The 25,331-nt window shown below is 42.0% G+C and overlaps 1 protein-coding gene across 2 annotated transcripts; it reads right to left on the bottom strand.

Moving 5' to 3' along the window:
• Positions 1 to 1,513: 1,513 nt before the first annotated feature.
• Positions 1,514 to 23,938, bottom strand: LOC112256834 (striatin-3). 2 transcript variants are annotated; one of them, XM_024430369.2, is made up of 16 exons: positions 23,447 to 23,938; positions 15,840 to 15,943; positions 15,579 to 15,652; positions 15,386 to 15,467; positions 14,928 to 15,104; positions 14,513 to 14,648; positions 13,921 to 14,062; positions 11,015 to 11,151; positions 7,304 to 7,479; positions 7,149 to 7,196; positions 6,873 to 6,994; positions 6,500 to 6,667; positions 6,162 to 6,302; positions 5,774 to 5,881; positions 3,311 to 3,397; positions 1,514 to 3,169 (listed from the first exon to the last, which is right to left on the bottom strand). In XM_024430369.2, the coding sequence occupies exons 1-16, from the start codon at positions 23,693 to 23,695 to the stop codon at positions 3,000 to 3,002; spliced, it is 2,121 nt and encodes a 706-aa protein (XP_024286137.1). In that variant the 5' UTR covers positions 23,696 to 23,938; the 3' UTR covers positions 1,514 to 2,999. The 2 variants fall into 2 exon arrangements, with proteins under 2 accessions (XP_024286137.1, XP_024286138.1); XM_024430370.2 differs by having other exon boundaries at positions 15,386 to 15,464.
• Positions 23,939 to 25,331: the final 1,393 nt, after the last annotated feature.

Raw genomic sequence — 25,331 nt, 5'->3', positions numbered from 1 at the left:
GGGGAACAAAACATATATTTTGGGTCCATGGCCAGGAAAATCCCCAGACCTTAATCCCATTGGGAACTTGTGGTCAATCCTCAAGAGGTGGGTGGACAAACAAAAACCCACAAATTCTGACAAACTTCAAGCATTTGATTATGCAAGAATGGGCTGCCATCAGTCAGGATGTGGCCCAGAAGTTAATTGACAGCTTGCCATGGCAGATTGCAAAGGTCTTGAAAAAGAAGGATCAACACTGCAAATATTGACTCTTTGCATCAACTTCATGTAATTGTCAATAAAAGCCTTTGACAGAATTCTGACTATGTACCGTGCTCTTGTCTTTCCAGTGACACCCCTCAGACAGAATTCTCCCTGACTTACTTCACTCAACCCCAAGATGTGATGTAATTCATCAAAGAGATGGCGTGCCTGGGATGCGACACGAACACAGGTCCTTTCTGCCTTGTATTGTTAGTATACACATAGTACCACATGATGGATGTGGATACTATAGAACCAGTGTACAATAGTATTTCCCATTCAAAGAAGAAATGGATTATAGAGGAATGAGAGGAATATGTTCATTCATTGGGGCAGGTAGTGTTCTCCTGGCATCCTCCAAACCCAGATTAGTCCGTCAGACTGCCAGATGGTGAAGCGTGATGTCACTCCAGAGAACACGTTTCCACTGCTCCAGAGTCCAATGGCAGTGAGCTTTACACCACTCCAGCCGACACATTGCACATGGTGATCTTGCTCGGCCATGGAAACCCATTTCATGAAGCTCATGACGAACAGGTCTTGTGCTGACCTTGCTTCCAGAGGCAGTTTGGAACTCGGTAGTGAGTGTTGCAACCGAGGACAGACGATTTTTACACGCTACAGCACTCGGCGGTCCCGTTCTGTGAGCTTGTGTGGCCTACCACTTCGCGGCTGAGTCGTTGTTGCTCTTAGACGTTTCCACTTCACAATAACTTCACTCACAGTAGAACAGGGCAGCAAATTTACAAACTGACTTGTTGGAAAGGTGGCCTCCTATTACAGTGCCATGCTGAAAGTCACTTAGCTCTTCAGTAAGGTCATTCTACTGCCAATGATTGCATGGCTGTTTGCTTGATTTTATACACCAGTTGGTGTGGCTGAAATAGCCGAATCCACTCATTTGAAGGGGTGTCTACATACTTTTGCATGTATAGTGTACATACCTATAGATCGTTAGTGATGAGCAAGGTATTCTTTCTCTTTCAGCCTCGTCAACAATACACTAATATAAACCGGTATCACTTCTCAGCTTGATATGGCTTCCAGTTTATTTTGTATATTGTACATCATACCTTCAGTACATGTTGACCTGTACTTTAAGTAAAGGGATTTGGGATTTGTTGTTGACAATTATGATTCTATATTTATTACTATCATTTCTTTCATTAAAGCCATTTTTCATGCATCTTTTCAATAGATCTTTATCTTGCAATCACAATTATTCCAACAAAACAAGATTGCATGCATTAAACAAAAACAGACTATGTACAGGTACACCATTTAATATTTATTATAGACATTTTATATACATTATTTTTCAACAGTTTCATTTTGCTATGTGGTACAATCTTTAAAATCTGCTGATTCATAGTTTGTAAATCAAAAACCTTACAAAACTCATCAAAACTCGCAAACTGACCAGAACCTTTTTTTGGAAGACTAGAAAAAAGACTATTGTATTTATCATGCATTACACAAACAAAAGCATTTAGTTACACCAGAAATTGTAGCATGTTTGAACATAAAATAGTTTTGCAGGATAAAATAGAAAAGTACAATCAAACAAAAGACTGAGTCGTGATTAATCTTATGTTTGCTATTCCAATCACTTAAAACAAAATTAAGAAAAATAAAAATGGTTACACCCCATGCTTGCTTCAAAGCACTGATTTATAGCATAAAGATGTCTAATAACCTGTGATAAATAAACTCAAATACAGTAAGGTGTACAAAATATCACATAGTGATAGGATGATGCAGTTTATTTGAAAAGAGAGCGCTCTCTCAGGAAGCCATGAACTGTGCTTCTTTTAGTCCTACAGTCTTTACTCATGTGACAAAGCCAGGTAAAAGCAATGTCAGAGATCACATCCTTGGGTTAGGAAGGGCGAGATCACTGAGTGTTTTCAGTGACGGGGGAACCGTAAGATGATGGTTGTGGGGGACATAATGAGTTGTGAAGGAGGGTTCAGACCGGGAATAAATATTCCCTTTTTTTATACATAATTTTCAGTGCTGTTACGACAGACTTTATTTATATAAAAAGGATTATAAAAACTATATTTTTTTACACAAAAATGTCATGAAACTAATGCTAAAGTGTGAAGCTGACTGACTATATTTCACGCCTGATTCATGTTTAGTGTGAACTGAACTGACGCCGCAGGGTCTCCCAGTCGGCCCACCAGGGGCTGTGGCCATGTCCTGTTAAATACCCTTTTCACACTAGCAAGCCAAACAAAACCGAGCTGAACTGGTTACAAATCCACCATAGTTACTGAAACCGCGATGAAAATAAAATATCAGAGCCAGCCCTGTATGGTGAGGGGTCAGCCCTGTATGGTGAGGGGTCAGCCCTGTAGTATGAATCAGGTGAAATCTCAATTGTCCCTCGGCCACTGAACTATACCGACAGAACAGATATTAGCTCAGCTGAAACCCAGTCAAAAAGGCTACATACACTAGTTTGTTTTACTCCAGCTTTTTAAACTTACAGTAAATTACAGGTAAATGTTGTTGTTTTAGTTTGAAAACAGGATAAAACTGATTGGGCGCTTCTCCACCACCACGCCTGGCATAAGTCCCCTTGGCACCTGGTTTCTGTCAAGTGTTGAGTTCAACATGGATGGGGTGGAGGGAGGCAGCTTCAATGTAGTGTCATAAAATGCTACTCTTATTAAACAAGGCAGTGAAGCAGTCCATTCTTTCTCTCGGTGTCTACCCACTCAACCTGGCAGAGCAGCACAGGTCTACTACACAAACACTTTGGCCAGGGCGTCGGCCCCAGCACTTGCTATGTATGCCTTTGACGGGTGGAAGGCAACGTCATAGATGGACTCGTCAGACTTCTTGCGGTGGGCAGTGATCTCCTGCACACAGGTCTTACTGTCCAGGTTCCACAGACGGATAGAGCAGTCGTGGCCTATGGAGGAGGAATGTGTTCAGCAGGGAGAAAACATTTAGAAACAGAGGTACTAGCTACCTGAACTCAAAAAGAAGACTCCTTGTCCATACAAAACGTTTTGCTACAGTGCGAGTGAGCAGTAGTGCTGCTTGTACTTACTTCCTGACATCAGGTAGATCCCGTTGGGGTCCACAGCCAGGCTGGTAACAGCATCCAGGTGGGCCACCATCGCATGGATCACTTTACCTACACGACAGGCAGACGTAACAGTCAGTACAGAGATATGGCAGGCAGACAGAGACGTAACAGTCAGTACAGAGATATGGCAGACAGATGTAACAGTCAGTACAGAGATATGGCAGGCAGACAGACAGACACACCAGTCCATAAAGAGATATGGCAGACAGAGACGTAACAAGTCAGTACAGAGATATGGCAGACAGACAGACACATCAGTCCATAAAGAGATATGTATGGCAGACAGAGACATAAGTCAGTACAGAGATATGGCAGGCAGACAGACAGACACACCAGTCCATAAAGAGATATGGCAGACAGAGATGTAACAAGTCAGTACAGAGATATGGCAGACAGAGATGTAACAGTCAGTACAGAGATATGGCAGACAGACAGACACACCAGTCCATAAAGAGATATGGCAGACAGAGACGTAACAAGTCAGTACAGAGATATGGCAGACAGAGATGTAACAGTCAGTACAGAGATATGGCAGACAGAGACGTAACAAGTCAGTACAGAGATATGGCAGGCAGACAGACACACCAGTCCATAAAGAGATATGGCAGACAGAGACGTAACAAGTCAGTACAGAGATATGGCAGACAGACAGACATCTCTTTATGGACGGATGTGTCTGTCTGTCTGCCATATCTCTGTACTGACTTGTTACATCTCTGTCTGCCATATCTCTTTATGGACTGATGTATGGCAGACAGAGACGTAACAAGTCAGTACAGAGATATGGCAGGCAGACAGACACACCAGTCCATAAAGAGATATGGCAGACAGAGATGTAACAAGTCAGTACAGAGATATGGCAGACAGAGATGTAACAGTCAGTACAGAGATATGGCAGGCAGACAGACACACCAGTCCATAAAGAGATATGGCAGACAGAGACGTAACAAGTCAGTACAGAGATATGGCAGACAGAGACGTAACAAGTCAGTACAGAGATATGGCAGACAGAGATTTAACAAGTCAGTACAGAGATATGGCAGGCAGACAGACACACCAGTCCATAAAGAGATATGGCAGACAGAGACGTAACAAGTCAGTACAGAGATATGGCAGACAGAGACGTAACAAGTCAGTACAGAGATATGGCAGACAGAGATTTAACAAGTCAGTACAGAGATATGGCAGGCAGACAGACACATCAGTCCATAAAGAGATATGGCAGACAGAGACATAAGTCAGTACAGAGATATGGCAGGCAGACAGACAGACACTCCAGTCCATAAAGAGATATGGCAGACAGAGACGTAACAAGTCAGTACAGAGATATGGCAGACAGAGATGTAACAGTCAGTACAGAGATATGGCAGGCAGACAGACACACCAGTCCATAAAGAGATATGGCAGACAGAGATGTAACAAGTCAGTACAGAGATATGGCAGACAGAGATGTAACAGTCAGTACAGAGATATGGCAGGCAGACAGACACACCAGTCCATAAAGAGATATGGCAGACAGAGACGTAACAAGTCAGTACAGAGATATGGCAGACAGAGATTTAACAAGTCAGTACAGAGATATGGCAGGCAGACAGACGTAACAAGTCAGTACAGAGATATGGCAGGCAGACAGACGTAACAGTCAGTACAGAGATATGGCAGACAGATGTAACAGTCAATACAGAGATATGGCAGGCAGACAGACAGACACACCAGTCCATAAAGAGATATGGCAGACAGAGACGTAACAAGTCAGTACAGAGATATGGCAGACAGAGATGTAACAGTCAGTACAGAGATATGGCAGACAGAGATGTAACAGTCAGTACAGAGATATGGCAGACAGATGTAACAGTCAGTACAGAGATATGGCAGGCAGACAGACAGACACACCAGTCCATAAAGAGATATGGCAGACAGAGATTTAACAAGTCAGTACAGAGATATGGCAGACAGAGATGTAACAGTCAGTACAGAGATATGGCAGGCAGACAGACAGACATCAGTCCATAAAGATATATGGCAGGCAGAGACGTAACAAGTCAGTACAGAGATATGGCAGACAGAGATATGGCAGGCAGACAGACAGACACATCAGTCCATAAAGAGATATGGCAGGCAGACAGACACACCAGTCCATAAAGAGATATGGCAGACAGAGACGTAACAAGTCAGTACAGAGATATGGCAGACAGAGACGTAACAGTCAGTACAGAGATATGGCAGACAGAGACGTAACAGTCAGTACAGAGATATGGCAGACAGAGACGTAACAAGTCAGTACAGAGATATGGCAGACAGAGACGTAACAGTCAGTACAGAGATATGGCAGACAGAGACGTAACAGTCAGTACAGAGATATGGCAGACAGAGACGTAACAGTGAGCGTAACTAACTAAACAGTGTCCCCTCCTGCCCACTTACCCGATTTATTGTCAAAGAACTTGATGTTCCTGTCCTCGTGGGCCGTGATGGTGACCGGCAGGGTGGGGTGACTCACTACCTTGTTGATGTGGTTGGCTGCAGGCAGAGCTGAAAACAGAGGAGAGGATGGGTCAACACAACTCACTATTAATACACCATCTGGAATGAAGACAGACTGTTAAAACTGTTTACTTCTTCTCTAGGAGGATATATCATATATCTAGCATGGTCACAGGAGAACAACAACAAATAGCAGAATGCAGTATTTAAAAGTTCCCCAGTCCTACCACAGAGCTTAGGGTTAGCATCGCTAGTATGTTAAATAAGGCTCCAGGCTAGGGTTTGGACTAGGTTAGGATTAGGGTTCTAGTCTAAATTGTAGACTTACTGCTCTCCCCCTGACCAGCGAACACCACGGCGGTCTGTGACGTCTCCAGGTCATAGATCACAGCGTTGCCCGTGTTGAAGGACGCCACCATGTGGGCGGGGTCACAGCCGTTGAAGTCCACCGCAGTGGGGATGCCGTGCTCTGTCGTACACACAGACAGACACCTGTCAGTTAGAGGCTTTTACACCAGTACTCTCTGACCGTGGCCACACAGACAGAGACATCTGTCAGTTAGAGGCTTTTACACCAGTACTCTCTGACCTTGGCCACACATGTCCATGTGGATAACAAGCTCTCCATCACACTACTGGGGAAGTTCAAGTGCACTGCGTTCCTACCTTTCTCTGCATTGTAAGTGCTGATGCATGGGTTCTTCTCCTGGGGGTTCCACAGCTTGACGGTTCCATCTGCAGAGCAGGACAGCAGGCGGTTCTTGATCCCGCTGTAGGCCAGCCCCCACACAGCGTCTGTGTGGCCCAGCCAGGTTCCAGCCAGGACGCTGGGGTCTGAGGGACAGGGTCAGTCATACCCATTCAATAAGGGTGGACAAACAGCTCCGTGATTACTCAATGACGTGATTGGAATAAAGTGAAGAGAAAGTCTACTAGTCAATTCCAATAATATGACAGATGAATGAAAGTATTCCTGACTTCTGTTACTGTGGTCAAGGAGGAGACAGAATACTGGCCATGCTAAATGTGCCAACCTTACCGTAGGTGTCATAAGGGTCCACGTTGGAGCTGGGGATGTTCCAGCACTGAATTGTGTGGTCGATCCCTCCACTGTAACACTGCTGTCCACTGGAAGTCATAGCCAGGGACAGCACAGGCCCCCTGAGAAAAGGAAAGGGGACTTTTAATCATTTACATCATTATTATACAGTGAGAGAAAGCCAAATGCAAAACAGTTATATTGATTGATTACAGCTTTATCCTATTAGGTTGTCTTTTTTTTTACCACGGCACCTTCTGGTAATTAGATACTTACACATGAGCTCTGAACGTGTAAATAGGCTCCACATCAAAAGAGGCACTTCTAAAGAAGAGGAAACAATTGTTTAAAAAGGGGTTTCAGACCCATTTAATCTAATGACACATTCTATAATGACAAGATAATCCAACCATGTAAACAAGTGTGTTTACTTTTTGGCAGGTACAGTCTTCTGCAGGTTCCACAGTTTGAGGGTGTTGTCCTCAGACACGGTGACCAGGACAGGTTCTACAGGATGGAAGGCCAGAGCCCTGACCCCGTCAAAGTGGCTGCGCAGGGTGTACTTGGGATTCCACGTCTTCCTGAACGTGTCCTTATTGGCTGGAAGCTAAAAATAGACAGACCGGACAGGGGAAGAGAAGGGCAACTTTAAACAAGTGTGGAGTGAAAAATGGAGACAGCCTGGTGGTGAGTTAGCAAGGGGGGAATAGACTTCACTAGAACTACTGGAGGGCTGTATGCCTTCCACTTCCTCATGACTTGTGATGATTCTGACCAACTGTCAAAGCAAGAACATTCCCCCTCTCAACGCCTTGTTATAGTTATAGAGAGAGATAGAGAAATTAGAGAAAAGAGAGCGAGAGAGAAAGAGAAAAAGACAGAACAAGTTGCAGCTCTGTAGAAGCCTGGGTCTGTACTTTGTCAACGGTAGGTTACAGGGGGACTAGTTGGGGAGATTCACCTACTGCTCACCTCTTGGCCACAGCACAGACATTGACCCTTTCTTTCTCAGCTCATTTACTGTCAAGCCACTAACACCTCTGTCTGATCACAGCCAAATTACGATGCTCCTCAAAAGAACAGAAATGGAAACAACCACACATTCAAACCCAGGTAAGCTGTACAACATCAGAAACTCATAGAAATGGGCCCAAAACAGCACAGAATACCAGAAAGCAACCTGGAACCAAAATATCCAAACATTCTTAGATAACTTTCTGGATACCACATTCACTCACAGTGAAGAAGGCATCAATCTAGCAGTAAAAAACATCAACTCACACACACGGCAAAAGAAGCACAACTGAAATTGATGAATTTTTTTTTTTTTAAACGACCATAGATGACAACTGGTTTGATGCAGAAAAAAACCACTATCGAACCAAAAGCACAGAGACCCAAATAATGTTGAATTACACCATTACTGTGAGACTTAAACTCTATAAACGTACACTTAGAACCAAAAAAGCACAGTACAACAGCAAGCAGCTGACAGTAATTGAGGTGTCCAAACAAACAAGTTATGGAAAAATTGGAGAAAAAATTTTAATAAATCAAAACAAGAGGAATTAGTGATACAAATGGTGACATATGGACAACCCATTTTACAACACCGTTCAAATTGACACAAACGCAGAGCAATGCCAAATTCATGAGAAGTTGAATGGATTAGAAAAAGCTATGAAGGACAATCAAAATCAGACTAGGAGCTCTATAAGAAACTTCAGGCCCTCAAATTTAGTATGCGGACCTGATGGCATCCTAAATGAGATGCTCAAACTCACTAGTGCAAAATTTCAATTGGCTATATTAAAACTGTTTAATTTGATCCTGAGTGTAGGTTATTTCCCTGACATCTGGAATCAAGGACTCATAACCCCAATCTTTATGAACGGAGACAAATTTGACCCTAACAATTACAGAGGCATTTGTATGAACAGTAACCTGGGGAAGGTTTTCTGTAGTATTATAAATGTAAGAGTTCTAAACTTCCTTAACCTGTTGCGACGAGCAATCCCGTATCCAGGAGCGTAATTATAGCCTCAAACTCATTACCATAACGCAACGTTAACTATTCATGAAAATCGCAAATGAAATGAAATAAATATATTGGCTCACAAGCTTAGCCTTTTGTTAACACTGTCATCTCAGATTTTCAAAAAATGCTTTTCAACCATAGCTACACAAGCATTTGTGTAAGAGTATTGATAGCTAGCATAGCATTAAGCCTAGCATTCAGCAGGCAACATTTTCACAAAAACAAGAAAAGCATTCAAATAAAATCATTTACCTTTGAAGAACTTCGGATGTTTTCAATGAGGAGACTCTCAGTTAGATAGCAAATGTTCAGTTTTTCCAAAAAGATTATTTGTGTAGGAGAAATCGCTCCGTTTTGTTCATCACGTTTGGCTAAGAAAACCCCCCCGAAAATTCAGTCATTACAACGCAAACTTTTTTCCAAATTAACTCCGTAATATCGACAGAAACATGGCAAACGTTGTTTAGAATCAATCCTCAAGGTGTTTTTCACATATCTATTCGATGATAAGTCACTCGTGGCAGTTTGGTTTCTCCTCTGTTCAAAATGGAAAACCGCACGCACCTGGAGATTACGCAATAGTTTCGACGGAGGACACCGAGCGGACACCTGGTAAATGTAGTCTCTTATGGTCAATTTTCCAATGATATGCCTACAAATACGTCACAATGCTGCAAACACCTTGGGGAAACGACAGAAAGTGTAGGCTCTCTCCTTGCGCATTCACAGCCATATAAGGAGACATTGGAACACAGCGCCTCAAAAATCTGGCTCACTTCCTGAATGAAATTTAATCTTGGTTTCACCTGTAGCATTAGTTCTGTGGCACACAGACAATATCTTTGCAGTTTTGGAAACGTCAGAGTGTTTTCTTTCCAAAGCTGTCAATTATATGCATAGTCGAGCATCTTTTCGTGACAATATATCTTGTTTAAAACGGGAACGTTTTTCATCCAAAAATGAAATACTGCCCCCAGAGGTTCAAGAGGTTAATAAGCACAATGTCTTGAGTAAAAGCCAAATTGGATTTATACCAAAACATCGCACGACTGTTCATATTTACACCCTACACACCCTGATAGATAAACATGTCCACCAAAATGATACCAAATATTTGCTTGTTTTATCGACTTCCAAAAAGCATTTGATTCTATTTGGCATACAGGACTGTTCTACGAAGTTATTGAAAGTGGTGTAGGAGGTAAAACATGACATAATTAAATCAAATGTATACTGGCCATACGTGCAGCATTAAAATTGTCAAGAAAATAACTGAATTCTTAACCAGGGCGGGGCCTTCGCCAGGGTTGCAATCTGAACCCTGCACTCTTCAATATTTATATTTACATCAACAAATTGCCACTATTCTAGAAAAATCCTCAGCCCCTGGTGTTAGTCTCCACAATTCAGAGGTTCAATTCAGAGGCCTACTCTTCGCAGACGACCTATGCCTGCTGTCACACACAGCACCATGGCCTACAGCAGAGCCTGGACCTGCTAGAGCAGTACTGCCAGACCTGGGCCCTGGCAGTAAACCCCAAAAAGGCTCAAATAATGATTTTCCAGAGAAAATCCAGATCTCAGGGAATGATTCAAGGTTTCAAAGACCTCTCTGATGAAAATAGGCTACCCACCCTGTTGGGGGAGGATGCAGAGAGCTGTGGGTTGGTAGCGCACTACATTGCTGCCTGCCATAATATGAGGGACAGTGTCTGACAGACCAATCAACCTGCACATGTCCTCTACTGTATGGTTATTGTTCAATGTATGGTTATTTTGACCCTTGACTATTGTTGTTACTGTTGTCCTGTTGACAATTTTGATTCTTATCTTAATATTGTAAACATCCAAAATAAGCTTTGGCAATATGTACATTGTTACGTCATGCCAATAAAGCAAATTGAATTGAATGAGAAAGAGAAGGGAGGGGTTCAAGGGTGATTGAGGAGATCGAAGGGCAGGGAGGTGTTCATAAGAGGGTGGGGAGGGGCAGGGAGGTGTTCAGGAGAGGGTGGGGAGGAACAGGGGGTGTTCAGGAGAGGGTGGGGAGGGGCATGGGGGTGTTCAGGGTTCAAGGATGGCAGGTGGGAATCGTGGTGCTTACATCATAGCTGTAGTCGGCGTCGTCATTGGAGACAGTGAGGTCAGCTAGGTCTCCCAGTCCCAGGACACTCTCCAACACGTCATCAGAGCCCATGATAAAGGACTTGCCCCCGCCTGAGGGAAACGGTAAGGGCTCGGCTAAGAACAGGACGGAGAGGAGGAGGTTTTATTAAACACCATACAGGCCACACCTAGACAGAGATGCTTGGTAACCAAAGAGCTCAGCTCCTCTCAGCAGGGTGCTAAAACATTCACCTAAATGGGAAAGACTGCAGCACACACTAAGCTGCTAGACAGAAAATATTGTCTTGCCATGTTAAACACTAGTAGAAAGTGAAGTATTCCCCTGGGTTGACGTCAAAGCCGAGCAAAAAATGTTGATGAGTGCAATGAAACAACATTTCCTGAACAGACGAACACTGAAGATGCACTATGCAGAAATTGCTCCGCCATTTCCTGATTGCTAAAATTCTAATAGTTTGCTTAATTTCAGTTTGTGACAAAACAAGCAAGTATAATGTAGGAAATTATTGTACCATCTAAAATGCTATGAAATATATTTTACATAACCTCAAAATATTATATTTTCAGCTGATGTACAAAACTGAAAAGGTGCAAAAATGTAACTTAACCCGGTCTAAAAACTGGAAGCATAGAACAGACCTACTGCTTCTTAGACTGGCTATCAATGAGCATGACAGATCTATAACATACAATTTTATGTGAATCTGGTCAGGTCGCCCCAAAAAATTACATATTGCAGCTTTAACGAGGAGAAGCAATGACACAGGTTAGGCCTCTGCACAAAAACTAAAACAAATAAACCAGCACTGTATAGGACAGGGTTAATTTCATGACTAATGAGCCTGACTGGTGCTCTGTACACAACCCTTTCTCTCAGCCACTGTGGAGCATTGTGCTGAGAGTAATGCTGCCTGAGGGTAGTGTGACTGACCCTAGAGTCTGTGATTAGAACAGGGCATGCAGCAGCAGTGAGGTGTGTGTGGCAGGGCCAGGGGAGGGCTCAGAATATCCTGTGCACAAGTGGTGAGGAATGCTGACGCAGCATTGGTGCAATTGGGATTCTACAGGGTGGGCCTTTCTTGCTGCAGATCAGAATAACCCCCCCACCCCAGTTCAATTATATCTACCACTGGCCCACACATAGACATGTATCCTCTACCTACCTAACACACACACACACACCACAGATCTTCTACCCAACACCCATATAGGTTAACAAATTAGACTTGGCGCATTTATGCCAAATGGACATGGTGCAAAATGGGGTATAACTGAGTCTGAGAAGTTGGGGTGGGGGGTGCTAAACTGACATATGGAATTGTTTTAAGATGGTCATACTATGTATGATTAGGCTATTTGATTTGGAATTTTAGGACCCCTTTCGGTATATAAAAAAATCTATTTAAATTTGGGCCTTTACTAATAAACCCCATAGAAAGGGATTGAATAACACATTCATACAGGGCAAAAAGGACAGTCAAAAAACACTTCATAAGAAACATCTAGGATTTAAAAAATTGGTTTAACTTTTTTTTAAATGAACACACATTTAACCCTTTCTTGGCGTATGCACAAAACTACCTTCATACCTTCATTTGTTTTTTAAAATGTGTACTGTTTACCTTCAGACAAGTTCTGTGACACTTGTGGTCGGAGAGCAAAACATGTGTTCGTGAGAATCTCCTCTTCCACAGTGGGTTCCCATTCGCTTGTGCGTCAAACCGTACTTACGCTACAGACATTTTCTTAAGAATAGCGATTTTTGGGATCTCTCATGGTATGACAAACACCTCTTTGGCTCTACCACCTTTTATACCACAGATGTGGAAGTGCAACACCGCCGGATGCGGTGGATTGAGACACATCCGGTGCAAAAATATCTGAGACCTCTAGTTTAAACTGACAGATTTTGATGGGGATATTTTTGTTATGTAGCTTAGACTGACGCACCGGTGTGGCAAACAACTCTAGGGAGTTTTAATGTAACTAAATGTCATTGTAAATGTCATCTACATAATCCCCAAAAGTTATTATTTATCATGAGAGGGCCATAAACAATAACTAGTAATGCTGCATACCCAAAGAAAGGTTACAATCTCACCTTTCCTGTAAAAATAGTTATTAATTGATGAGGTGTAGTCACTTCTGAGGACACAAGCTCATGTACACCGTACAAATGATAGAAATATGAAATACAGGAGTTGAATAAGACTTGAAATGACATATGCTTTCAAAATATAGCATTATCAAATTATAAAATGACTAACCTTCCGTAGAACTGTAAAATACATATTTGTATTTTAGTGTTAGAGAAAATGGGCATACTTTCTGAAGGTCTCACGTGATCAAAACGTCTGCCGCTATTGCTGTGAAAATCGCATCGAGCTCTGAACTTCTTAGGAACTTGCCTTTCATCTCATATTAATATTATCCATCTATGACAAACAAAGTGTTTGTTTAAAAATCAATTAATTATTGTAGATGAATGGCTATAAATCGATCCCTGAATGTGCTACCATGATGAAAGCACTCTCTCCTGCTGTGCAACAATGTAATGATTGCAGACATGTCAGTGGCTGTCTTCAGCCAGGAGTTGATGAACGGTCAGAAGAGCAAATTAAATGGTAGGAGGGACATCCCAGCTTCAAGTGGTTTCAGATTTCACATCCTATGCCACACAGGCTCAGAAAACATACTCTGTCAGTGGGAACAAGGGCTATCGCTCAATGCAAGACATTTCGATCTACAGTGTCCACATATTTTATTATTGAAAATGACGGTCAGAACTGGTACCAGAACCATGCAGGTCCCCTAAATAGAGGACTTTACATCTGTAAGTTAGCTCTCAGCAGCTAGTGAGTTAGATATCTGATATTCTCTTACCCCATTCGGTCCCGTCCCCTGAACTCCGGGCCTCCCCTGCTCCCTCTCCATCCTCGGAATTCACCAGGAAGTCAAACTCCTTCAGAGCCTCCTCTGTGTCGGGGTCATCTGGAAGGTCAGAGGCCAGGCCCTCATTCCCAACCTGGACAGAGGACAAACATACAGTCAGTCACCAGGTCTGGCACAGTGGGATTATCAGATATAGAGTTAATACAATACTTGTATTACATTTTTTTTTTTAAACTTACAATACTTGTAAAATAAAAGTATCTTTTACAATACTTTTATTTTCCATATTCGATTTTAGGAGACGAGTACTTGGTATGTTCATTCCACATGCTCTTGTACCAATTTAATTGTGTTGACTTCTTTAACACAGCAGGCATTTAAAGGTTCTCTCTTGATGTATATCAACATTTAGAATCAGGTCTGAAGATACTAGTCTAGTGTCAAGAGCACCGCTTTGGTCTTAGTAAGCCATTATTACAACCATTTACACAGTGATGACAGTAGCAGTACATTTAGAACAACATTAGGAATGGTCTTTTCACTTATGACCAGATGTAATCATCTGTAGCGAAGAGGTTTTCACCTTTATCTTATGCTTTTTTATTGTGTGTTTGCCACTGTCTATATCCTCCATCAGGTCTCCCTCCTCATCATCATCTTCATCACTGTCCTCTGCGTTTTCTAAGAAGTTAAATGTTTCCAGAACATCTCCTGGATTCCTAGTAAAACAGGTAGAAAACTATTTAGAGCAATTCATCACTGTGGATGATTTGATTATTCACATACATGGCACAGGTCTGGATGATGCATCTAATGCTATTCAGAGCAGACAGTTCTGAGCACAGAGGCAGAATGTACAGAATCAATCAGAAATCTGCTATCTGGGAAGTCGCCAGGAAAAGTGAACAACATTGTGTCAGTTAGATAACACCAATTCCTTCAGACCTTCACTGAAGTCAGTGGCAGTATGCATGATCAGATGAGGCCTACCTACCTACCTTTTCATATCTTGTCCCTTTCGTTTGGCTGGAGACTCCCCTCCATTGAGGATCTGATCCAGGTTCCTGTTTTCCACTGAGCCATTCTGCTCTGAGCCGGACAGGCCCAGTAACGAACGCACTCTCTGAGACCGCACATCTAGTATTGTGTCCGTGTAACCTACTTCCTGAAGATATCTGTTGGGACAGAAAATGACACATAAAAATGACTTAGCTAACTAAGTAAGCCTGGGCACATATTCCTAAAGCGTCTCAGAGTTGGAGTGCTGCTCTAGGATCAGTTTGACCTTTTAGATCATAAGGAATAAAATGACATAGACAAGTAAGGACCTTATCCTAGATCAGCACTCCTATTCTGAGATGCAGGCCCAGATGGGAATTCATCTTGATCGATAAGTAAGTGTGTTAGCTGCATGAGAGGCCCTGTAAACCGTGTGCGCTGTCTGTAGAGTACTCACTGTCTGAGGAGTTGTCTGCCCTGTTTCCACGTCAGCTGACTATTCTGAGGTACAGCAGGGACCTCTGTGTCTTTGGTATCTTCTGTAAACACCATAGAAACGTTAATGAAACCGCTGTATAGCTAGCTGTATGTCAACATATTCTATTACTCATCATTAAGTTTATTGCAGTTCAGAGAGGGGAGATCCGTACCTGATTCAAAGCTGGGCATCTTAACTTCACCTTGATTTAATTCTGTTCCATATTTTAATTTATGGTATTTTGCTCTAGTAGAGTAAAGACAAAGTAAAGAGATTAGTAAATGTGATGAGATAATAAAGCATACTTTGCAGTTATGCACAACATTTACAGGCAATGTATAAATGTCAGGCATTGAGGTAAATGAGACTAAGATTGAAAGGGGCCTTATATGGACTCATGTAAAAAATGATTAGGAAATAGGTATACACTCACCTTTCTTGCTTTAATGCATATTCTAACATCTTTATTCTTCGAACTAGATCATTCTTTAAATTTTCTTGACCCTTCCTTTCTCCTTGTAGGAATGCTATTCGAGCCTGAAAGAAACGAGAAGAAAAAAAAGAAATAAGTTTAGGATCTGCCAATAAAGTCAACATTATATTCTCAATTTTGAAAGCAGTACACATTAAAAGTAATATTTTGTGGTGTATCAAACACTACTGAATAATTTAACATCAGATCTGTTTCAGAGGCAGCAACAACTTCATCACCTAGTACTACCACACTCTTCTTCTTGTTCTCATATTCCATTAAAAAAATTCCCAGTCGGATCTATTATTTTCAGAGTTCCCAGTTGTCTTGAACATGGCAATAGTCGCAGCAGATGGAGAACAGCAGAGGGTCCACCTCAGTCCCTGCTCTCTCCTTCATTTCCACCGGTGATTGACCAGAGAGGAGAGACAGTCTTCCACCTTATGGCGAAACTCGAGTGGCGCAGCATCTGCCTCAGCACAAATTCATGTTGTTTCTATGACTAGAGAAAGCGAAATTCTCCTCGATATTAAAATAGCTAATAATAGCCAAACGCAAGCCTATCGATACACTTGGCTACTTACTCACTCATTGCAGTGCAAGTGGAAGTAGAGAAGTGCATTTAATGTTTTGTAATTGTGTTTAATAAAAACTATTGACAGTGCTGAATAAAACTTAAAACATGAACTCACTCATTCAAACAGCAGCTCTTTGCTGTATTGTTTGACAGTCTCTCACTGGTTATGGTTTTAAATGTTATGAAATCTCACGTAGGCTACTAACAAACTTTGCTGTGGCCGGGGTCATGGAAGCTGTAGGTAGGCACAGTGATTTGTGCTATCCGATTGGCCAGCGCAGTAAGTGCACTGGACTTAGCCACAGATCTCCTGGTCTACCGGGTATGCGGAGACAAATTAAAATGGTTAAAAACAGGAACACTTTGCCTACCCGGTGCACAGGGCTTCTGAATTAAGTGCATCTACCACCAACCGCGCAAAACAAAGAAAAAAGAAGAGTAAGCCTTTATGCTTTTATCAGTGGCTTTTCAACAGAAATGTTTGGCGATGGACTAAGAATGCCTTGAACCAGGTTAGTTTGTTGGTGAAGTGGACACCAAGGAACTTGAAACTCTCAACCTGCTCCACTAGAGCCCTGCCGATGAGAATGGGGGCGTGCTCGGTCGTCTTTTTCCTGTAGTCCACAATCATCTCCTTTGTCTCTCCCTCAACGTGTTCAAGACAAAGGAGATGATTGTGGACCGTTGTGAAGATGGCACAACAAAACCTATTCCCCCTTAGTAGACAAAACATTTGGCATGGGTCCTCAGATCCTCAAAAGGTTCTACAGCTGCACCGTCGAGAGCATCCTGATTGGTTGCGTCCCTGCCTGGTATGGCAACTGCTCAGCCTCCAACCGCAAGGCACTACAGAGGGTAGTGCGAACGGCCCAGTACATCACTGGGGCCAAGCTTCCTGCCATCCAGGACCTCTATACCAGGCGGTGAGGAAGGCCCTAAAAATTGTCAAAGACACCAGCCACCCTAGTCAGACTGTTCTCTCTGCTACCGCACGGCAAGCGGTACCGGAGCGCCATGTCTAGGTCCAAGAGGCTTCTAAACAGCTTCTTCCCCCTTTTACGCCGCTGCTACTCTCTGTACATATTATCTCGACTAACCAGTGCCCCCGCACATTGACTCTGTACTAGAGGTCTATCCGATTAATCGGAATGGCCGATTAATTAGGGCCGAGTTCAAGTTTTCATAACAATCGGAAATTGGTATTTTTGGGCGCCGATTTCAGTTTATGTTTAAAAAACCCAACCTTTTATTTAACTAGGCAAGTCAGTTAAGAACACATTCTTATTTTCAATGACTGCCTAGGAACTGTGGGTTAACTGCCTTGTTCAGGGGCAGAAAGACAGATTTTCACCTTGTTAGCTCAGGGGTTCCAATCTTGCAACCGCACAGTTAACTAGTCCAACGCTCTAACCATTGCACTCCACGAGTAGCCTGCCTGTTACGCGAATGCAGTAGAAGCCAAGGTAAATTGCTAGCTAGCATTAAACTTATTTTATAAAAACAATCGATCGTAATCACTAGTTATAACTACTAATCCAGTTTAGCAGGCAATATTAACCAGGTGAAATTGTGTCATTTCTCTTGCGTTCATTGCACGCAGAGTCAGGGTATATGCAACAGTTTGGGCTGCCTGGCTCATTGTGAACTAATTTGCCAGAATTTTATGTAATTATTACATACATTGCACAACCTTCAATGTAACAAGAATATTTAGACTTAGGGATGCCACCCGTTAGATAAAATACCAAACGGTTCCGTATTTCACTGAAAGAATAAACGTTTTGTTTTCTAAATGATAGTTTCCGGATTTGATCGTATTAATGACCAAAGGCTCGTATTTCTGTGTGTTGTTATGTTACAATTAAGTCTGATTTGATAGAGCAGTCTGACTGAGCAGCAGCAGGCCCGTAATCATTCATTCAAACAGCACTTTCGGGCATTTTGCCAGCAGCTCTTCGCAAGCACAGCGCTGTTTATGACTTCAAGCCTATCAGCTGGTGTAACCAATGTGAAATGGCTAGCTAGTTAGCTGGGTGTGCGCTAATACTGTTTCAAACGTCACTCGCTTTTAGATTTGGAGTAGTTATTCCCCTTGCGCTGCAAGGACCGTGGCTTTTGTGGAGCGATGGGTAACGATGCTTCGAGTGTGGCTGTTGTCGTTGTGTTCCTGGTTCGAGCCCAGGCAGGGGCGAGGAGGGGGACGGAAGCTATACTGTTACACTGGCAATACTAAAGTGCCTATAAGAACATCCAGCAGTCAAAGGCATATGAAATACAAATGGTATGGAGAGAAATAGTCCTATAAATACTATATTAACTACAACCTAAAACCTCTTACCTTGGAATATTGAAGTCTCATGTTAAAAGGAACCACCAACTTTCATATGTTCTCATGTTCTGAGCAAGGAACTTAAACATTAGCTTTTTTACATGGCACATATTTTACATGGCACACATTTTTACATGGCACATATTACTTTCTTCTCCAACACTTTGTTTTTGCATTATTTAAACCAAATTGAACATGTTTCATTATTTATTTGAGGCTAAATTGATTGTATTGATGTTTTATATTATGTTAAAATAAGTGTTCATTCAGTATTGTTGTAATTGTCATTATTACAAATATTTTAAAAATCGGCCAATTAATCGGTATCTGCTTTTTTGGGCCTCCAACAATCGGCATCGGCGTTGAAAAATCATAAATCGGTCGACCTCTACTCTGTATATAGTCTCTCTATTGTTATTTTACTGCTGTTCTTTAATTACTTGTTACTTTGATTTCTTATTCATATATATCTATATATTCATATTCATATATATATATTTTTAACTGCATTGTTGGTTAGGGGGTCGTAAGCAAGCATTTCACTTTAAGGGCTACACCTGTTGTATTTTGTGAATTTGACTAATGAAATTTGATTTGGAGATCAACCAGGTTGGTGACCACGGCTGTACAACATTTACCCTAGATATTTAAAAATGTATCTCTAAGAGTCACTGTGGATGTAAAAATGGAGCTAAACTAACAAAAAGCTATAAGCCACAGATGAATTGGGGGGAATCTTGGTATAGACCTGGCGGGTCAGGGTAGGACTGCAATTAGCAGTGTGTCTGACTATCCTCAGATCAGCAGAGCAGCAGGCCCAGGTTGTAACACAGGCCTCTCTAGCACCATCACCCCTGTAGGGGTGTTCAGTTCATACAGAACTATTTAGCTGGCCCTCTTCTCCTGCTCAACTCTGTACTGCTAGGGAGTACTGAGCAGCTGTGAAACCCAATGCCGTTTAAAGGGTAGCAGGCATGGGGTATTTTTAGTCAGCCGCCCCTTGACTGCAGGGGCAGTGCTCGACTTGGACAGGAGCTCATGGAAGCAGAGTACCAGCACCTCAAATGTTCTACTGCTTGAGCTCCTGCACCTATATAGAATATTAGGCAGCTGCCACTAAAAACCCCTCTCTTGACTGTTGGGTGCCCATACCTAGTTGTAAATTGACAGGTAAACTGGAGACCGATTTCCATTCCGTAGTCATGGAGACTGAGAAAGTGTGGTGCCCTGGCTCTGACATAGTGACTCCAGATCTTGGGCCACCGGCTAGCTTACATAACAGTTGCTTTGCTCGCTGGTATTAGATCATACCAGCAAAGAAAACACTATGGTGGATCTGAACCATTGACTCACCTAGTCCAGTCACTCCCTCACAGTAATAAGATAAGACATCATTGAGTCCACATTCAAGGAGAGGAGTAGGATATTTAACTCTCTATGGGAGAACTGGAGTCAATTTTAACAATAGGATTCACGTCCGTCAACCGAGATCAGGCCTCTTAAACAGAACAGTAATATTTTGTGTACGATATCATCTTCCTTTTGCCTGCTTCCTTGGTAAGCAAGTCCAAGGGCTAAATGAACGTCTTGCTATTACCATAAGCATGGGAGGTCTGGCCAGTCAATGTTAGCTAGAGGGAGAAGGAAGGTTTCAGCTGAACGAACAGCTGTGTACACACTGGAACCAACTCAACAGCCAGGGGACAGAGTAGTCTGTTACACAAGCTTGCTACTAGCTCTGCAGATACAGCTGGATACAACGTTCTTCAAATAAATATCACTATGTGTAGATTTAATATACAGCTAAAATCTAAGAGGGCATAATAATTAGTCTATTTGTTAACCTCACTTTTCAATATCCCTGATAGGAGCATGGCAGGCATAGTTACAAATACAGTAGACTAATCAGAGATCAAATCTCAACTAATCAGAATTTAGACGTTACAGCACTACTGCTAAAACCACTTTGGGAATCCCCACTGCCCGAAGGACCACACTGCAGATACCACCTCCAACCAATCCCAGTGCAGCTAGCAAAGCCAGTATAGGCCTAGCTGCTATGTATGTGTGAGGTCACAGTGTTGAGATGTGTAATGGTCAGACTGGGGACACAGAGTGAGCTCACAGACCCAAGTTAACATGCTGACAAAGGAATGGGCTGTATTGGAACAGGAATAGACATTGCCGCCTTTTGGAGCTTTGTTGTCCCCAACGTATCATATACCTACCACTTCACTGCAAAGGAACGCCTATTCACACATTTGGATACATTTAGGGCTGTATTTTGAATTCGCCTGTCTGTCTGTCTAATTGTTTGTGTTTTTGTGTATAAAAGCCATCTTGCTTCAATAAACAACAAATAAACATAAGTCAGTGAACTCATATTTTCAACAATCTAGGTTTCACAACGCTGGCCTAAAAATAATACCTTATTATCAGACAATTCTGAAACTGTCAAAGGTATACACAGTTTGCACCGAGGTAGTCCATTAAGTAGAACAGCTATTTTCAGTGTGTCTACTTATAGATGTTATGTATAACCAAGAAAGAACTATGGAAGAAAATGGCACTGTACTACTAATTAACACTGATGCTTTAAGGATAGAATGCTGACATAGTTGTGCACCACCTGGCTCATACACATCCTGAGGAAACACCTGCGCACAGTGGAATAATACATCACCCACCAAATCAAGCACAATGAAAGAATGGCGTGAATAATACATTATTTCTGTGTGTGCAGTCAGTGTACTAAGGTATGAATATAGGCCTACATTGAGTTAGTGATTTCAATTTCATCAAGAGAGAACAGCATGTTATCAGTTGGATAACATAATCCTGTCAAACCTTCATTGTGGTGTTTAAATTCTCAGCATCAACATATCAAAAATAAAACCCAGATAGAACAATCACTGCCTCTGTGTGTTAATAAACATTTTATTTCCAAGCCAGATTCTGAATAGAAAGGGCCGTGTCAGTCTACCATTTCTCTGTCTGTCTTCTACAGCCAGGGCAAAGGAAGAACAGAGCACATAACAATGGTTCATAATATGCCCTGGATGTCTCAGTGACCTATAAAGCCTGATTTAACCCAGATACTTCCAGGCCTGATGTGACTGCTGTGGACATTGAAGTGATTTGTGCTAACAAGGCTAACTGCTTGAGTGGTGTGGCTGGACAGCAAAGCAACTCAAACAATAGGAAAGGTGCAGCTGACCAAAATAATCTAGGCTGTCAGCTTGCTTCATTAATTTAAAGTTTAAATAATGTGACCAAGACAGAAGTTCAGAAAGCATACACTGATTCATATTGTTTTAGCAATAAAAAAGTTTAAGAATATAACAGCATATGGTTCTGCCAAATTAGGCAGGTCATAGGCTACTACTTTATGTTGACAATTATCTATCATATGGGGTAGCAGGGTAGCCTAGTGGTTAGAGTGTTGGACTAGTAACCAGAAGGTTGTGAGTTCAAACCCCTGAGCTGACAAGGTACAAATCTGTCGTTCTGCCCGTGAACAGGCAGTTAACCCACTGTTCCTAGGCCGTCATTGAAAATAAGAATGTGTTCTTAACTGACTTGCCTGCTTAAATAAAAGGTAAAATTAAATTAAATATGCCTCCACCTCACCCGGTATGGGTTGTGTTCAAACAAAGCAGTACTCTACGCTCTGTCCCAGGCATTTCAACACTTCCACATTCATTATTATTACAATCATAAAACTGAACCCCTTCCCTTTAACCTCTGCATTCTACAAGACAGAATTACCACTTAGCTGATGTCATAAGCTTGTTATAACAAAACGCACAAAAATAAGAAATAATTCCTAGCCAAGATGGCACCGTGAAACAAAAAACTATAAAAGTAATGTAGCTAGATAGCAAACTAGCTAAGTCTAAAGCCACAGATAGTTTTTTCACCGTTCGATCGTAAAGTGCATAGCCACTGTCAGACTGTGGGGCCTTGACAGCTGGCTTTGTTGACGTTAGCGTGCTAACAGGCACGAGCCATCTGACTGGCATCAGGCTATGCGATTTTCGATTTGTTTGAAATAAACTTTCAAAAAATATATTTGTTAAAAATATTGCACAACTGATATGATCAATAAGATGGGATTTATTTCTATTCAAGATTGATGGTTACCTAACGTGACTCAAGAAGACCCAGCCAAGTCGTCGCCATAATGACCAAACCAAAATGGCTCCTAGTCTCGGAGATTAGTTGACTGTCAGTGGTTTGATTAGATCATTCTGTAGTTCAACGACTCTAAATTGAAACTACTAAAGGAATACTACAACAACGAGTCAACATTATTAATAAAATCACGTGTAAGACATTGTAAACACATCAACCTGATGTTCCACTGTAAAAAGAAAAGAAAAAAAAGACATAGCTTAGCACACAGCAGGATGGCAAGCTAACGTTAGCTATTTAACGTTACCTGTTATCCGTGACTAGCTAGCTAGCTGGTGGTGGTAATTGATAACTAACATAATCAAGTTGGGCGGACAAACCTAAGTAGACGTTTATCTATCGAAGCATGGCCACTGTATGCAAAGGGTGTAAAACAAATGTTGCACACTATCCAGGCAAAATGCATTGTTGCTCAATATAGTGTTTATTTAGTTAGCTAAGGTAACGTTAACCAAGTTAGCTTGCTACCTGAAGTTCGGCCCTTTCCACTTCCCAATGAGCTCTCTCCATTTCGAATCTGGCCCATTCGTGCTGGATATAATGCAGAATACCGGGGATGGTATACTGCTGTGGCCGTGGCATCTCGTCATGCTGCTGCCCCATCCCTGAGCCACCTCCACCACCGATTTGGGGATTAGCGTTGTTATTCCCCTGCGGTTGTTGCTGAGGTCTTGGGGCGGCCATTCCAACTCCTCCTCCGCCGGGGTGTTCATCCATTTTTAAGAAGAGGAAAGTCCCAGCACAATTTGCTGCTTGATTTCGCCCCCCTCCCCCTTTCAGTTCAGTATTCCCGTATGGATTTGACGATGCCTTTCCCTGAAATTCCTCGGCGACTGTAGTGAGACAGGGCTATGTTTTGAACTTGCTCTCAGTGTACTGATTTGACGACCGCCATTAGTCCGATCCTTGGATATGAGAGTCTATTCTACTTACTGCGGGGGTGAGGAAGAATTGGCCCGCACTGCATGATGGGACATGCTCACCTTTTTATTTTTTCTTGTCATCCAAAGCAGCTCAATGATCCAAATACAGGAGCATGGGCATGTGTGCCGTCAGCACAGTTACACCACAGACAAATAATGTGAACCAGGGAAATAATATAACAATTATTAGACAAATATATCTTAATACAAAACAAACAATCAGGTGTTTGCATGGCAGGCCTGGGACTCTCAGGGAGCCTTCTTTCCAGCACCATGGAACTCTCTCTGCTCATTGTTGAGTGTTCCTGAGAATATTGTTTATGTGTATCTTGTCAGACTCATCAAGATCTGACTTGCATCTGAAACGTTGTTGGTTTAGGGTGAGTAGCCGAATAGTATTCAAGCTTGACTGAATGCATTCAAAGCTTGGCCATAGTCGTCCTGACTTTGCTGAATTGGATATAACTGTCTGGTTACAGATGCATTAACACAAAAGGGTATTACATAAAGACTTTATGCATGATTTGCTATGACACCATTTATATTATTTCCTTTTTTGCAGATACACTGGACTAGGAGGTCACCAGGATCAAGTTCCTCCTGATGGTGAACAAACAGGGCCAGACCTGCCTGTCTAAGTACTATGAGCGGGTGAACACTGGAAAGAGGCCTTCTCTGGAGGCTGATGTTGTCAAGGGATGCCTGTCACGCTAAAAAGAAGAGGTCTCTATTTCAATTGTTATTTTTACTCTATTAGAAATCTCAATCAATCAAATGCATTTTGTAAAGACCTTTTTACATCAGAAGTTGTCACAAAATGCTTTACAGATACCCAACCTTAAACCCCCAAAAGCAAGCAAGCAATGTGAAGGCAGAAGCACAGTGTCTTGGAAAAACTTGTTTTTTGTTGTTTACTTTCAGGGGTAGGACACAACAGTGAGAAGATGTACATAACTGGTGACAGGTGCATGGATGAGACAATACAGAACAGAAAGAAATCCAGTTCAATAACCTACATCCATCCCTTTAATTTATCATTTTGGTTATGTCATTCTTCCTGCTGAGTTAGTTTGCCACTGCCAGTCCACATGCATTTTATACAGGTGACACAGAACTCATTCTGCTATTCAAACATCCAAGTAACTATTATTTTCTATCTAGTGCTCTTTTATGGACTTCAAACTAGTATATAGACAGTATGCTGCTCTCTTCGTAGTTGTTGGTATCAGTGACACTGAGGTGAGAGTTCATAATTTTACTGTTATGTGTAAAAAATAGTGTTATTAGATTAAGGTAGAGATTTTATTATTGAGAGTATTCATGATTCATGGTGTAGGATGTCTTTCTTTCCCACAGAATGAACTGTCAGACAACTTTGTTGAGGTTCTTGACAAGTACTTTGGTCATGTGGTGAGTTCAGAGTCTCTTTT

Source organism: Oncorhynchus tshawytscha, linkage group LG08 (assembly GCF_018296145.1).
Source record: "Oncorhynchus tshawytscha isolate Ot180627B linkage group LG08, Otsh_v2.0, whole genome shotgun sequence".
Taxonomy (NCBI): domain Eukaryota; kingdom Metazoa; phylum Chordata; class Actinopteri; order Salmoniformes; family Salmonidae; genus Oncorhynchus; species Oncorhynchus tshawytscha.
The sequence above is the reverse complement of the archived record's forward strand: the minus strand, read 5'-3'. Positions and strand labels throughout refer to the sequence as shown.

What these genes read in the sequence shown, in the direction of transcription:
- LOC112256834 (XM_024430369.2), bottom strand. Translation starts at nt 23,695, where the DNA reads ATGGATGAACACCCCGGCGGAGGAGGAGTTGGAATGGCCGCCCCAAGA. An exon ending in GGCAGACAACTCCTCAGACA is followed by an intron (nt 15,105 to 15,385) that starts GTGAGTACTCTA and finishes CTGTCCCAACAG; the next exon opens with ATATCTTCAGGAAGTAGGTT. An exon ending in AAGGGACAAGATATGAAAAG is followed by an intron (nt 14,649 to 14,927) that starts GTAGGTAGGTAG and finishes CTGTTTTACTAG; the next exon opens with GAATCCAGGAGATGTTCTGG.